Genomic DNA, 16,010 nt, shown 5'->3' with positions numbered 1-16,010 from the left:
GAATTTAATTCTCCTTACCTTATTAAAACATGAGGTATTTTCTCTGGTATTGGATTGCTATGTGAGATGAATGTAACATAATTTTCCCTTGAAAAATGAGTTTTCTGAGCATTCTTATTTTTGTATCTAAATGATTTTAACTAATGAACCCCAACTAGTAGTCCACTCCTTAATGATGATTCAGTGGCTTTCATTTTCTTTTTCAGTGGTGTCCATTTTAACTCTCAGGCAATTGCTCCAACCATAGAACAGATTGATCAATCGTTTGGAGCAACACATCCAGGAGGTAGGCTATGGTATTTCTGAGATCATCACAAGTAGACTTCACTTACTGGCTTCATCCAAATGAATTCATCTCTTGGTTAACATTAAGAATGACAAACTGTTCTAAAGAATATGCTGTGTTTTCATATGAGAAGCCGATAAAGCCTTCTGATCTCAATTGAAATGAATTATGTTGTTTTTCAGAGAGTTGTCACATTCTTATACTTTACAAGATATTCCCATTATATTTAAATTTGAAGGTGGCCTGCTTAGTTAACTAAAAGAATGTGAAATATATGTGGCCCGATAATAGTATGTTCACGTAGCATTAGTGGGCTCACTTGAACCCACAATAATAAGGAACTTCTAAGATTCTTTCCTTTATTCTTGTCTAGTTTAGGTGGAGAGAGAATTTTCTCAGGCCATGTCTACACAAACTCTTACTGTGCAGCAAGTTAGGGTGTGAAGCTCTAGCATGCCGTGCACTAACTGTCCCGTCGATCCTGCTGATGCGCACTACAAGCTTCAAGCAACAGTATGTCACTGTGCCCTGGGGAACATTTATCGTGCATCAGCAAGTCCACGCAGGCAGTGTGCTGGAGTGCTGTACATATATATACCTGAGCTTGCCACTCAGTGTTCACGTAGTGATGCCCTAAGTCTCAGTGCCTGGTTAACTGGACGATGTTTGGATAAATGCAGAAAAGTGGGTGGGGAGTGAGATGCCTCCCAGACCCAGGGTAAGAACACCGGATGCTTCAGTAGCTCCTTATGGCCACTCTCCAGTCTGGAGATTGGAACAGCAGCCAGACCTTCTTGGCACCTGCACAGGTGTCACTGGATCCATGTAAACAGACGACATTGTCATGTGATGTGGTCAGCAGGATCCTCAGCGCTCCCAGTTTGAATCACGCTGACTTCAAGGTGTGGCGTTCTAATTTATTAACACAAACACATAAGAACATAAGAATGGTCCTGCTGGGTCAGACCAAAGGTCCATCTAGCCTAGTATCCTGTCTACCGACAGTGGCCAGTGCCAGGTGCCCCAGAGGGAATGAACAGAACAGGCAATCATCAAGTGATCCATCCCCTGACACTCATTCCCACAAATCAGTGTACAGAAGAAATGAAAGAAATAAAGTACAGATTGTAAACAGACAAATTCCCCAAATGGGCCCAATACCCCCCTTCAGAACTTCCGCTGAAACTGAGTTCTATCTCATAAGGTTGCCCCTTTGTATTCTTGATAGTTTGTTCTCCATAGGCATTTGCTCCTTTCTTGATCATTTACCCAACCTTCTACTATATAGAATCACTGAAGAAAAGGGAAATCCAACAGAACAGAAGTACATTACCCACTGTTTTTGATAGGTGATGAAAAGAAACAATGATTACTGCAACTCCCAGGGCAAAGGGTAACTAGGGTCGAATTACCTGTTGGGGAGAAGCCTTGGACAACCAAAACCGAGTGCAGCCATAACAGTGAAATAAGTCCTCCCATAACTGGGGACTGGGGCTTGTGTCAGAATAGGCAAAATACCATTGAGGGCATCCTTTCTCATGTCTCTCTTTTGGCCTTATGCTCAATCCAGTTGCCACGCTCCAGGCTGGTCCTCCATCGGCTAGTACCAACACACTCTATGGTGTGTAGGCATGTATATCCCCATCTCTTGCAGTGTTACCGCTCTGTGGCAGCTTCTTGGACAGCTTCTTATTGCAGAGATTAAGGGGTGTGGAAGGCTCTGCAGGATCTGTATTGAATTATATTCCTTTAACCATGTAATGGTGCCAGGGATATAATTGGATAGAGACCCTGCAGTAATTGGATACCAAATTGGAGTAAGTGAAGGCTGGAAGAGTTGTAGCCTTTACACTGTGAATGTCCTTGATTTTCTGTATATAAATCAAACTGTAACACTATATGAATGCAATTATTGGAAAATGTTTAAGGGAGAAAAAGAGATCTCGCAAACCTATGACGTGATACCATGGACCATAAAAATATTTCTACAGCTGTAAGACTTGTTTATCTAACTTGCTGTATGGCCATGTAAATCTGCATTCAGGCACTTTAAAATTGCAGCGTAACAACACATCTGGAGCTTTCTGACATTTGTATGCTTGCTAAGAAAAATTGTGCACCAGCTTTGTTTGATGCTAATTTTCATAAGATCATCATCCAGTGACAGTAAACAGGAAGGTTGCTTTTGCCACTATTGTTGTCTTCACCATTTACAGCAAGTGTTAAGTAATTCTTTCCAGTAAATTAGGGCCCATGACTGCCAGAACTCGTCTGTGTTCTACATTTAGTAACATCCTATGCAAACTGACTGGCAGACTTTGTTTCTGGTTGATGCTGCTTTTAATGACTGTGGTTATGCCCTATAAAGTCCTAAATGGCCTGGGACAATCATAGTTGATGGATTACCTCTCTCCGTGTGCTGTTCCACCACAGCTGTGGTATAGCTAGCTCTTCAATAGCGCTTGCTATTAGTAGATTTCAAAGCGCTTTACAAAGGTGTTAGGTCTCGTTATCCCCATTTTACAGATAAGGAAGGGGTGGTTGAGCTGGAACCACTTTGAGAGGAAGCACTGGCAGAGCCTTCATTGTGAAGGCCCTGAGACTAAATGTGTGTATACAAAGAGACCCCACACACACCTCTGGTTCAAAGTAGTGAATTTCATGACTATCTGAGCACAGTGCAAAATGTCTGTTTGATAGGATTTTTGTAGAGGGCCAAGGTCATGCTTCCTATAATGAAGAGGGATGGGAAGGAGGGTGTTGGGGGGGATGGGATTGGTGACTGACTGGCTGAGTTCCTGTTGAATGAACTATTTTAATGCTATTGAGATTTAATTGTATTGCTAACAATGTGTTAGGGTGTTTAGAGTCTTGGATAGCCATTTCTTTAGTTATTTCTCTTTATACATTACTTCTTAAGATATCTTGACTTCCCTATGAAAGCATTCCCTTCTTCTCCACTCCCCGTTTTGAGACACTTCACTTATAATTTGTTTACTGTGATGCAGAGTTCCCTCTAAATTGTCTTTGGCCCGAGCGGGCTACAAACGCCACTGCACAATATTTTTGTCCCTGGGCAAATGTATGCTTTTTAGGGAGCAGGTCCTGAGGCTGGGTGAGGTGGCAGGTATGGTGTCAGCCAGAGGAATAGGCAACTGGAAACATGGGATGTACTGTATACAGCTGTAGCAACGCAGCAGCAAGTTAGTTTAGTGTAAGAAGACTTGAAAAAAAATGTGGGGAACACCATAGCCAGCCACCACCTCCTCCCTCAGGCCCTGCTCCCCTGGCTGGCACCTGTAGCCCTACCCCTCCCACCCCTCCAGACCCCATTCCCCCGGCTGAAACCATCCCTAACAATGCACACCCCAGGGCCAATTTCCCTGGCGGGCAGTGGCCCAGTTCTGCCATGAGCAGCCCCAGAAAAATGAGGAAGATCCAGTCCCCACCCCCCTTAGAGATCAAGACCTTCTGGCTTGGCATGATCTAGACCAGGGCTCTCAAACTCAAATGACCACGAGGGCCACATGAGGACTAGTGCATTGGCCCGAGGGCTGCATCACTGACACCCCCGCTCACTGTCCCCGGCCCCGCCCTCACTCCACCTCCTCCCCTGAGCGCGCGGCTCCCTGCTCCTTCCCCTCCCTCCTGGAAAGTGCTAAGCGCCACCAACAGTAATGTACCTCACTCAAAGGACAAAACACGCACTTAGTTAGATTTACTTCTGTTAAAGCCCCCCCACTGCACTGGGCTGCACCACCACTCCACCCCTGCTCTGCCTCTTCCAGGGGTGGCAGGTTTGTAGAAATGTTGGTGGTGCCCAGAATCTGCCCTCTCCCAAACTCCACCCCCACCTGCCTAAGGCTCTGGGAGGGAGTTTGGGTGGGGGAGGGGGCTTGGGGTGCAGGCTCTGGGATGGAGTTTGGGTGCTGGGTGCAGGCTCCGGGCTGGGGCAGGGGGTGCAGGCTCTGGGATGGAGTTTGGGTGCTGGGTGCAGGCTCTGGGCTGGGGCAGGGGGTGCAGGCTCTGGGATGGAGTTTGGGGATAGGAGGGGGTGCAGGGGTGAGGGCTGTCGGGCTGGGGATGAGGGGTTTGGGGCATTGGAGAGGCTCAGAACTAGAGCAGAAGGGAAGAGGAAGGGCAACCTGCCCTGGCCATATTGGAGGGGGGCACTAGGACCCTGCGGAAGCAGGTGATGCCGGAAGCCGGCAGAGCGGAGTGGAGTCAGCATGAGCTGCAGGCTCCGGGGCAGTGAAGGGGTAGCAAGTGAGCCCGGGGGACACTCGGGGGAGATGCGTGGGGGTGGCAGGCGGGGCCGGGGGAGAGACCCGGCCCCAGACATTGGGGAGCAGCAAGCAGGGAGCTTAGCTGCCACATAAAGTAACTCAGGGGTGGGGGGGGAGCTTGGCGGGCCGCAGGGAAGAGCTCCGCGGGCCGCATGCAGCCCATGGGCTGCGTGTTTGAGTACATCTCCCTGATATAGACTGTCGGGAGAGCACGTGAGCCTGAGCACCAGTCGGGGGAGCACCGGGAGGGGCAGAGCCTGCGGGGCTATGGGTAGGAAGGGCGCATCCTCTCTGCTCAGCCCCATGGAACGAAAGGGATCCTGGAGGCAGAATCAACCCCACCACCAGGGCTGGCAGTGTTTATGATGGGGGGTATTTGGAGCGTTTGAGAGAGAGGAGGGAGGATTTGGGGGGTACCCAAGGAGAGTCAATTTGGGGAGGATTCTCAGGGAGCTGGGTGGGGGTGGGGGTGGGTGGCCATCAAGGGGGAATGTGGCAGGAGGAGTCGTAAGGACAATTCTTGGGGTGTTGGTCTTCCCTGGAATGTGTATGATGGGGGCAGGTTCTGGTGGGCAGGGTCCCTGGGAAAGATAAGGGGATACAACTCCTGCTCCTGAGGTCTCTGGAGCTCCTGAGGGCAGCAGGCCCAGATGGACGTGAAGTTGTTCTGTGACGGGGAACTTGCCTTCTTGCAAGGTAGGGGAAGAAGCAAGTGACATGCTGCCTCTCACTGGCACATGCTCTGTAACCATAGGAGCCTTCCCCCTCTCGTGATAGAGAGCAAAATCTCACATGAAGCCTCTTCCTTGCCATGGCCTGGCGTTCACATGGTCCAGAGTCAACCCTCCTGCCATTGTGTGTGTTGTAGGGAGTGTGGCTGGGTGCCTGTCACCTGACCTGGGGGCTGAGCAGCAAGATTTGTGACATACTGTATATTCAAGGTTGTTCCATGTGCACACGGTTTACGGGGAACGTTGCTGTGATGTGAGACCTTAACATTCCATATCATGTCATGGTATTTTATTCTTCTCGGCTATTTTGCTGAGTCAGGAGCATGCAGAAACAGCAGACTGAAGTGATACAAAGTGCTGCTAGATCTGAACTAGAGAAATTACTGTCTGTTTCTGTAATTCCATTTTCTTTCTTTTTCCAGTGTACAACTCAGCTGAACAACTCTTTCACCTCAATTTCAGAGGACTGTCTTTTTCTTTTCAATTGGACTCATGGGCTGAAACTCCAAAGTACGAGGTCAGGAATCATTCTTAGTTAATAGATACTCTGCTTGTTTGTTTTTTGTCTTTGTAACCATTGCAAAATATCACCTATAGTCTGCCTTGCCTGCAAGCAAAACAAACCCTTCATCTGGATGAAATTTAAATCTTAAATTGTGCTCTGACCCATTTTCTTACCTTGAGCATAATCATTTCAAAGCCAAAGATCATGCCTGGTTTTTAGCAAAAGGGTGTGGATGGAGGATTTGCTTCCAAAACTAATAGGGAATAGCATTTTCATTATTGAGCAGAATCTCTAAAGTTTGCTTCTCAAATGTGAACACCCAATTAATATCTAAAATATTTCAGTTAAATTAAGCCTTGCTTTGCTTTAGTTAATCTCAAATAAATTCTGTTTGAATTCCTCCAAAGCGATTGTGCAGCTAATTAGAACAGAGTGCATAAAATACACTTGCTAGATAGGAGAGTCTGGAAATCAAAATTACGTATGTTATGCTATGCAGGTTTCCTTATTCACTAAATGTTTTGATAGGTTACTAAATGCTTAAGTGGGCCTAATCGTATAGCCATTGAAGCCGGTGGCAGATATAACACTGACTTCACTGAAAGCAAGCTCAGACCTACTGTGGTAATGCTAATGGAGGCATATGTATAACTCACTTCTGTGTTAATGAAAATACCCTCTATTGTGTGATCCATTCTCATCACCTAAAGGCAATTCATATTGTACAGTGTTGGATTCCATGACAAAAACTGGAAATGGGGGCCATAGGTTAGCCAATATAGTGGCATATGTTCTCATTATATCAGCAAATTCCTAGATCAGTAGGCTGGCTATGTGTAGAGAGAGCATTTAGAGTAGGGGTCTCAAACTCCAAGCCCACAGGCTATCTGCGGCCCGCGGGGCTCCAGCAGTTTTGGGGCCGGGTCTCTCCCTTGGCCCCACCTGCCACCCCCGGGCACTCCTCCCCAGGGGCCCCGGCAGCGCAGCGGAGCTGAGTCTGCTTACTCCAGTGGCTGCCGGCCCCTCCCTATGGCCCCGGGGAGGGGCTGTGCCTCCGTGCGCTGCCCCTGCTCCGAGCACCCCTGCAGCCAATAAGAAGCTGCGGGGACGATGCCTGGGGGCAGCAGCACACGGAGGCCCCCCAGTCCGCCCCGCCTTGGAGCCTCATGTAAGCGCTGCACTCCCTTGCCCCTCCCAGAGCTTGCATCCCCACCCTCGCCCCACATACCCCCTCCTGCTCCCAAACTCCCTCCCAGAGCCTGCACCCCCTCCTCACACACCCTCAGCCCCCAAACTCCCTCCCAGATCCTGCACCCCTCCTCCCTCCCAGAGCCTGCAACCCCACCCCCTCCTCCTGCACCCCTGCCCCAGCCCAGAGCCTGCATGCAGCACCCAAACTCCATCCCAGAGCTTGCACCCCAGACCCTCTCCCCCACCCAAACTCGCTCCCAGAGCCCAACCTCTCACCCATTCTGCACCCAAACTCCCTCCCAGAGCCTGCACCCCAATCCCCTACCCCAGACCTCCTCCCCCACCCAAACTCCCTCCCAGAGTCTTAGGCAGGTAGGAGGCGGAGTTTTGGGGGGCAGGTTCTGGGTGGCATGAGTGACATTATTGGCCCGCTGGGAGGATTTGAGGACTGGCACTGACCCTAAGGTAAATTGAGTTTGAGACCCCTGGATTTAGAGGTTAAGGGCATTGCCAAGAAGCTTAATGACTTTTGTATGAGTCTTCAATAAGTAAGAGAATAGGGAGATACCTACCCAAAAGGTATTCTTTGCAGATCATTAAGATAGTGTCAGCAAATGAAGTGTCAAAAAAAACATTGGAACAAATTGAGAAACTAAATTGCAATACCCCACCAGTATCGGATGGTATTCACCCAAGAGTTCTGAAGGAATGTAAGAATGAGCTGTCTGAACTGCTGAATGAAAGATTTTATTTTTATCAGGTATTATACCAGGAGACTGGAGAATAGCCAATGTTGTGCCTATATTTTTTTTAAAAGAAGCTGCTAGGAAAGATCTTAACCATTGCAGACCTATGCAGCTTATTTCAGTACCAACTTTGACTGACTGACTGGAAAAATAATTAAGGGTAGTTACAAAACACCTAATAAGAGCATGTCTTGACTGGGAAAATTGTGCCTCTCGACACTATTAGAGTTCTTTAACAGGAGTCTCTAAAATAAAAGCTAGAATTGATTTTTACTTTCAAAGCCTTTCACAAAGTTACTCACGAGAGGCTATTAAGGTTACTAAGTTTTCGTATGATGAGAGGTGAAGCTCTTCTATAGATTATACATTGTTGTAGAGGTAGAAAACAAAAATTCTGAATAAATGATCAGCATGGAAGGAGATCAGCAATGGAGTTCCCCCATCGAAACATCCTTGAAAAGTGGTTGAACGGTGAAGTGAAGTCTGCAGATGACAGTTGTTTGTTTGCGGATTAGGAAAGATTGTATGGAAATCCAGAAAGACATCACAAAGCAATGAATGTCATGTCTGTTGCAAAGTACTGCTACATATTGTAAAGAACACTTTGAACTTTTGATGCACGTTGGGTAAAAAACACCTGTAAGCTTCCTTGTGGGAAAACGCAATGAAAACTTTGGCTCGGTGTAGGCAAAAGGCAATCAAGAAGTTCATCTGTATTTAGAAATGACTAGAGAATAACACTGAACATATTAAAATGACATTAACAGTCATTTTCCTTAAATACTATTAATTTGGTTTCCCCTTTTCTTAGAATTCCAGATTGTTAGGACTAATTACGTTAGAAAGGAGACAGTGTGTGAAATGATAGAGGTATAGTGAAAGGTCAGTTATTACATAAGAACGGCCGTACTGGGTCAGACAAAAGGTCCATCTAGCCCAGTATCCTGTCTACCGACCGTGGCCAATGCCAGGTGCCCCAGAGGGAGTGAACCTAACAGGTAATGATCAAGTGATCTCTCTCCTGCCATCCATCTCCACCCTCTGACAAACAGAGGCTAGGGACACCATTCCTTACCCATCGTGGCTAATAGCCATTAATGGACTTAACCTCCATGAATTTATCCAGTTCTCTTTTAAACACTGTTATAGTCCTAGCCTTCACAACCTCCTCAGGCAAGGAGTTCCTCAAGTTGACTGTGCGCTGTGTGAAGAAGAACTTCCTTTTATTTGTTTTAAACCTGCTGCCTATTAATTTCATTTGGTGACCCCTAGTTCTTGTATTATGGGAATAAGTAAATAACTTTTCCTTATCCACTTTCTCCAGATCACTCATGATTTTATATACCTCTATCATATCCCCCCACAGTCTCCTCTTTTCCAAGCTGAAAAGTCCTAGCCTCTTTAATCTATCTTCATATGGGACCCTCTCCAAACCCCTAATCATTTTAGTTGCCCTTCTCTGAACTTTTTCTAGTGCCAGTATATCTTTTTTGAGATGAGGAGACCACATCTGTACGAGTATTCAAGATGTGGGCGTACCATTGATTTATATAAGGGCAAAAATATATTCTCAATCTTATTCTCTATCCCCTTTTTAATGATTCCTAACATCCTGTTTGTTTTCTTGACCGCCTCTGCACACTGCGTGGACATCTTCAGAGAACTATCCACGATGACTCCAAACTCCTGTTACATTTCCTGTTTTTTCTTACAAAATAATTTTTCATATTAAAAAACGTTGACTTGTTTAGTTTAGGTGAGGTACTATTGAAGTAAAACAGTTAAAATAGGAGACTCTTTTTTGCAAATTTATTTTTTTCAGTGTGTGTTGTTTCTGTGTCTGTATGTTATGCCAGGGAACAACATAGCATGACAAATTATTTTCCTTTCCAAAGCTAGTAGTGTGTGTTTGAATAGTGTTGCAGAGACCATTTTTTATAGGTGAGGTGTATGTTCAATATGCATACCTATAATCAGACTCACCTAGGACAGTATGAAATTTCCTTCTTCAGCACCACTCTTCTTTAACAAGACTTGAAAATCATTGTAAAAATTATCCATACATGAATAACATTGAATTATGTTGGAGGGGCTGGATAAGAAAAGAATACTGAAAGGAACCAGATAAGTCAAAGTATTTTCTCTGACAAAGGCATTCTCCAAACCAGCAGAGGTACAAGCCTTAATTCTTAAATTTTTGGGGAGCAATTAACAGATTTTAGAAAGCAAGGATGAATAATACGACAAAAGGTTGATAAGATTTTTAAAAAAAAAGTGTCACCCACATGTACAATTTTCCATAAATACTGTAGCATACCAGAACAAATGCTTTCAGAGCCAGTAAACTTTTTCAAACACTAGTCCTGAACTAGAGTGTCTTGGGTATATGTGTGGCTTATGTTAGGGAACTTAAAAACTATAGCCATCTTGCAGAGGGTAGGTAAAATAATTGAGCTTTTCCATCCCACCATGAGCATCAATGAACAGTGTAGTGCAAGCTAACATTTTCCAGTGGCTTTTTTTCCTGCAGTTGTGGTGTACAGACATTCCGGTTAACTATAACTAGAGATGTACAGTCTGTGTTTACAAATACAGTTGTCTGGTGCAATATTTTGAATGGAAATATGTGTTTTTAGAGCAATGTATCTGTTTGTCATACAGTATATAATAGTCAGTTAGAATGTTTTTATATATCCACAGCCTAACTTTGCTCATGGCCTAGCTTCTCTGCAAATTCCCCATGGTGCAACTGTGAAACGTATGTACATCTACAATGGAAACAGCCTGCAGGATACCAAGTATGTATAGCTGAATTGTCAAGGGTGATTAACCAATATCTAAAATGTTTTTTTTTCTCCTTCACGTGTATTTATTTGTTTAGACTTATATGAATGCCAAATGTATAAGAAATTCAGTGTCTAGTTCCATTTGTTCCTTTCTTTGGATGGTGCCAAATACGTTATTTTTTGGTAATGCTTCTTCAAATATGTCTAGATGTTGCGCACAGAGCACATACTCTCTTATGAAACAAGGCTAAATTCTGATCTGATTTACACTGGTGTGAATCTGGTGTAAATCCATTTGGATTAGTTGCACTAATCTAAGGTTATGTGTACACTGTGCTGCAGTGCAGACTACTGGAATGTGAACTGCAGAGTGCATGCAAGTGTTGGACTTACTGCCCCTTATGGTAAGATGTACAGATGCTGACATGAACGAAAATGTACCTAGTTCAACTTAACTTAATCCTCTTTCAAACAGGAGTATGTTAACATGAACTAGGCACCTTTTTAGTTCATGCCAGCAGCCATATGGGGCAGTTTAGAGCGAAGCAATTCACACCACTCTGCAATTCACACGCCTGTAGTCCTCATTTCAGTGCAGTCTAGACAACTCCTAAATCAACTAAGATCAAAATTATGCTCGGAGGATAGGTGGGGTAGTATGGAAGAAGCAAGTGAGACCGAAGGAAACTCTTCTCCAGGAGTGAGGATGTGATCTGTATTTGGAAAAGCCACTGTACTTACACAGTTTGCATGTACACTAATGCCCTTTATTTAGCTAAGTCAAGCTGACTGGGGCAAGGAACAATATTTTTGCTATTTGTTTGTAGTGTCAATGGGGCCTCATATGTCTATGAGTGTCAGTGGGGCCTCAATTTCTGATTAGGGCCCTTAAGCTTTACAGCAATACAAATAATAAAATAGCAATCTCCGGGCTTATTTAGCATATGAATAATGTGTCATATATGGTTTATTTCCTTCCCATTGATGCTCAAGGGATTTGTGTGTCTAACTCCCGTGAGTGTGAATGGGAGTTACTTATATAAATCCCTTATCAATAGGAGAATGAATCCTTGTGTCTTTTTTTTTTTTTTCCTATCTGAATGAACTGTTACATTCATATATGACATGGCATTTCATTGTTTCATATTAAGCAATACTGTCCTGTTACCGTTACTTCAAGGTTCCGTATTTCTGAAAGTATTTTTCTTCCTGGGCATTTCTTAGACAAGATGGGAAACAAAGGGATTTCTGTCAATTTTTGCTTTCTCCTCATACATATACATACCAACACTAATAACGCCATTTGTTTTGCTAAAACAAGTTTTTGTTTTTAGCTTTTGCTAAAGAAAGTATTGTTATTAATACCAGGGGAAGACTAACGCACTGGTGGATTAATGAGCAAAAGAAGGGGATACATTATAATGGACCTTGTTTATATGGACATTGTAGTCTAATTAGATTCAAGTGCTTTGGAAAAGGTTTCCTACACACATCTGTGGCATGGTGGGTTTTAATATATGTGTGCATGCATAAAAGCCTCAGCTCACAGGCAAGTTATATATTCACACAGGCACAGAAAAATTCACATTATTGGGGAAAAATAACTTTAAGGGAAGTACACATACTCTCTTAAAAGTATATTGCCTTTCTGTAAATTCCTTACCTGCTACTCTTGCAATTAATTAGGTGATTATAACTGAAAGAGATTTAAAAAGGAAAATTGGCAAATGAACTGAGGAACAGATGGTGCAGCTTAAACTTCTTCAAAAAATGTTAATTGTCTAGAGTTCATGCTAATGGTGCCCCTTTAAAATAATTCAGATACTTTGACATTTAGAAATGGTGACAAATGACAACATGAATCAATTAAAATCTAGGGACTAGGAGACATGTGTTTTATGATCTTAAAATAGACTTTAGATGCTAACTCACATCAACAAACCTTCACTCAGAAATCAGTACACTCAGCCATCTGTATTCAGGAATGGTCCAAGATTGGACTAGCAGGAATACTAGAGCTGGAGAGTAAGAGGTGCTGGCAGTGTCATGTATAGAAGCCTCCCCATTGCACACAGATGTTGTTTAGTTCTAGCAGCAGCTGTGAGTTAAGCATGTATAAGCACAATATGGCCCTTATTTTCACAAGAAATACATTTGAAACCAAAAACTGTCTGAAACAATATGTTCTGGTATAATATGAAATATATAATTATAAAGTCCAAGAGCTGGATGCAGCGGCTGTAATTTCTAGATCCTTTTGAATTGGTTTTTAATTAGTAAAGGACCCAATCTTTCATGTTGTATTTTTATTTATTGTGTTGCTTAACAAGGCTGTAGACAATGTGAGCTTTTTTAAAGTTGACTGTCTCAAAAGTTACTTCAGCCCCTTCATTCCAGGTGAGTTAGGCTCTCCCATGTCAACACTAATATGCTTTGCTTTAATGTATTGTACTAGCTTCTGTCATTGGAGAGTTAGCAGAAAATTTTAAGCTTGAGCATTTCCAGTGTTTCTTTTTGTTATATCTGATCTAACTGTTCCAGGGCTCCCCTCATGCCCCTCAGCTGTTTCCTTGGTAATGTGTATGCAGAGAACGTTGATGTTCTGAGAGATGGAACTGGACCCTCAGGTTTACGGCTCCGCTTACTCACTGCAGGTATTACTGAGAATAGATGTTGTGTTGCCCTCACTTTTAGTCAGGAAAGGAGGGACAAATTTGAATGAAATATGCGTTCGCTAGCTTACTGTATTTTCATAGGTGGGTTTCAAAATATTTTGCATATCTTAGTTTAAACTCTCTATGAAATAGTGTCTTACTGTTGCTGCATATCCACACCCATGGAGAAATCACAGATGGCTGTGGAAACTTATTTCAATTCCAAGTTCATGGAGTTTCTTGCTGGCAGGGGAATTTGTTTTATTCTGTGTATATGCCCAGAAAAATAAACAGATGCTGTCTGTCATAGGAAAACCCTGTCAGAAACAAAGAAACCTCAGGTAAGTGTGTGCCCTGTACATTGTAACACCAGCACTACACAATGCCACTGTCATTCTAAATTCAATGGAGGTGGCTTACAAGTGACATGAGTTGATTAGGTATTTACCCCATGTTCTCTTGATGGCTGGACTTATAGAATAAGAAGAAAGGTTTACTGCCTGCTAAGAGATGCCAATAAGTGACTGCTCCTTTAAAGGGCTTTACAATATTGTCAAAAAACATGTTCAGTTTATTTCAAATTCTTCTTTCAAGTAGCAGGGTTTATTTTCTCAGTGTTATGACTTTTTCAGACTTGGTCATGTTGAGAGAACTCTCATATATTCCTAGTACACATAAGGTAAAAAAGTGGGGGGAGGGAAAGCTTTAAAAAAATGAGGAGTAAGAAACAATGAATAAAAATGTAGCAGATTTGTTAAAGTTACTTTGCTTCTGTCTTTACAGAGGAAGATAATGGAGAGCTGCCTAGGACAGGGATCATATATCCTGGTGTAGTAGGGAAGGAGTTAGCTATATTATCCAGATAATATAAATGGTTTTGAAAAATTGGATACTTTTAAGGTAGAGTGTCATGTCTAGATAACATACATACCTGAGATTTAAAGGAAATGATGTTAGCAACAAATAAAATCTTTATTCAAATGTTATATTAGCTGTCAGACTTCTAGAACTTGATAAAGGACAAACTTGCCATGTATCATTCTGTCCTAGCTGAACTGAGTTCCTTCAGTTAGTTCATTCCCCACCCGTTCTAGAATTAGTTCCTGTGTAGGCGAGTTAACTTACAGTAACTCTTGCTGAAGAAATCAAAGCTGGCTTGATTGGGTTTCCTTCTCTTTATAATACTTATGAGATATCACAGACCAGGAGGCAGCACTAGCTGGCCTTCTCTTGGCTCTCAGGAAAACTTTCTCAATTATGGTGAGAGAGCTGTTTGGTAAGAAAAACTGAATTCTCCATGAATTGAAAAACCACTTCTGGAAATCATAAATAAAAATACTAATTAGCCTCTCAGCATTACATTTAAAATTTTTCTCTTAGAGGCAAGGCATGTTTATCCTTGACTTTATCCCTGCCCAACCACTAGCTAGACATAGCAGGTATGTCAAGATGGGTGTGGGGGTGGGGGTGTCGTATTAACACATTTGAAAAGCCCTGTTAGGTTGCATCCTCGTACTTCTGAAGCCATGTTAGCTGGCCATGTTGTATCTTAGGCTCCCCGGGAGGCCTGTGAAGACATAGTCAGATAGGCAAATACTACTTCTATGGCCTCTATGTCATGGTTCAGCACCCTTTCACACCATGATTGCCTTAGTTAAGTGATTGTTAAGAACTGTAGAGAACTTTTGGTCATGGGATTCAGGTTGGAGCCATTGGCGACATAGTACAATTAAACTTGCCTTGTGAATTGCCTATTTATACCTATCCAGCAACCAGATGATCTAAAACTTTAATTCCTGTATATTGAACTTCAGTGTCATCTAATATATAAAGAAATTAATTTCCTGATTTGTTAATCTGATTTTTGTTTGGGGGAGGTTGTTTATTTGTTTTGGATTTAAGCTACTTTGGTTGAAAATACCTTGAGTTGTAATGCCTATGCAGCAAAGTAGAGCAATGGAACATTATATATACAGTCACTCGTTTCATAATTTCAAACAATGTTTCAACCATACATCTATGGAGCTGTGATTCAGTGCACTTATTTAAATAAGCTTTGTGTATATAGGAATTTACTTACTGTGTATCTAATAAAAGCTAGAAACGCTCAGGTGAGAATGTGATATACCATATATACTCGTTCATAAGCCGAATTTTTTTAGTAAAAAGGGGAAGCATCAGAAAAGGGGGTCAGCTTATGAACGGGTATAGAAAGGGAGAGGAGGGACACAGCCCCTCCACCCAACAAGGAGCAAGGAGAGACAGCACAGCCCAGCAGAGCCAGAAGGGAAGAGGTGGCGCCAGAGTCTCTCCGCTTCTGGCCGTGCTGCTCTCCCCCCAGTTTCCGAAGCAGCTGCAGCTCTGGGGCTGGCCGGCTGCAGCCGTGCTGCTCGGCCCCACCCCCCAGAGCAGGCTGCGGCCACGCCGCCCGAGTGCCGGAGCACACTGTGGCCGTGCCACCCGGCCCAGCCCGCTGGAACATGCTGTGGCCGCGCCGCCCGGTCTGGCCTGCTGGAGCAGCTCCAGCCAGGCCAGAGACATCCTCCCCAGATAAGGTGGGAAGGGATGGGATGGGGAGAGTGTGGGGGTCCTGGGCTAGGGGTGGGGTCATATGGGGGGGTGTTCACAGGGGTTACTCCCCTGATCCCCAGCTTTTCCCCCCAAAACAATTTCTCCATCAGTTGCTGTCCCGGCCCATCAGGGTTAGCAGCTGGCGCGCCAGGACACTTTGTTTACTTAGGTTTACCTCCGTGCCTGCGGACGCTTGAGGTAAACAAACCATCTCAGCCCGCCAGTGGCTTATCCTGATGGCCCGGGAGCCAAAG

The 16,010-nt window shown here is 43.8% G+C and overlaps 1 protein-coding gene across 5 annotated transcripts in view; it reads left to right on the top strand.

The window, feature by feature from the left end:
* The window catches only part of C13H16orf70 (chromosome 13 C16orf70 homolog), a 53,503-nt gene that overhangs the window by 24,531 nt on the left and 12,962 nt on the right, over positions 1-16,010 (top strand). For 4 of the 5 annotated variants that reach the window (XR_004647976.1, XM_034788265.1, XM_034788266.1 and 1 more), the window contains exons 6-9: positions 207-286; positions 5,726-5,820; positions 10,446-10,543; positions 13,073-13,185. Coding sequence is in view for 4 of the 5 variants with exons in the window: in XM_034788265.1 (XP_034644156.1) it covers positions 207-286; positions 5,726-5,820; positions 10,446-10,543; positions 13,073-13,185 (386 nt within the window). In the remaining variant the exon portion in view is untranslated. Of the gene's footprint in view, positions 1-206; positions 287-682; positions 901-5,725; positions 5,821-10,445; positions 10,544-13,072; positions 13,186-16,010 lie in introns of those variants that run through there. The other variant, XM_034788267.1, reaches the window with a different exon arrangement.

This window comes from Trachemys scripta, chromosome 13 (assembly GCF_013100865.1).
Source record: "Trachemys scripta elegans isolate TJP31775 chromosome 13, CAS_Tse_1.0, whole genome shotgun sequence".
Classification (NCBI taxonomy): Eukaryota; Metazoa; Chordata; order Testudines; family Emydidae; genus Trachemys; species Trachemys scripta.
This window is presented reverse-complemented; position numbering and strand designations above follow the sequence as displayed.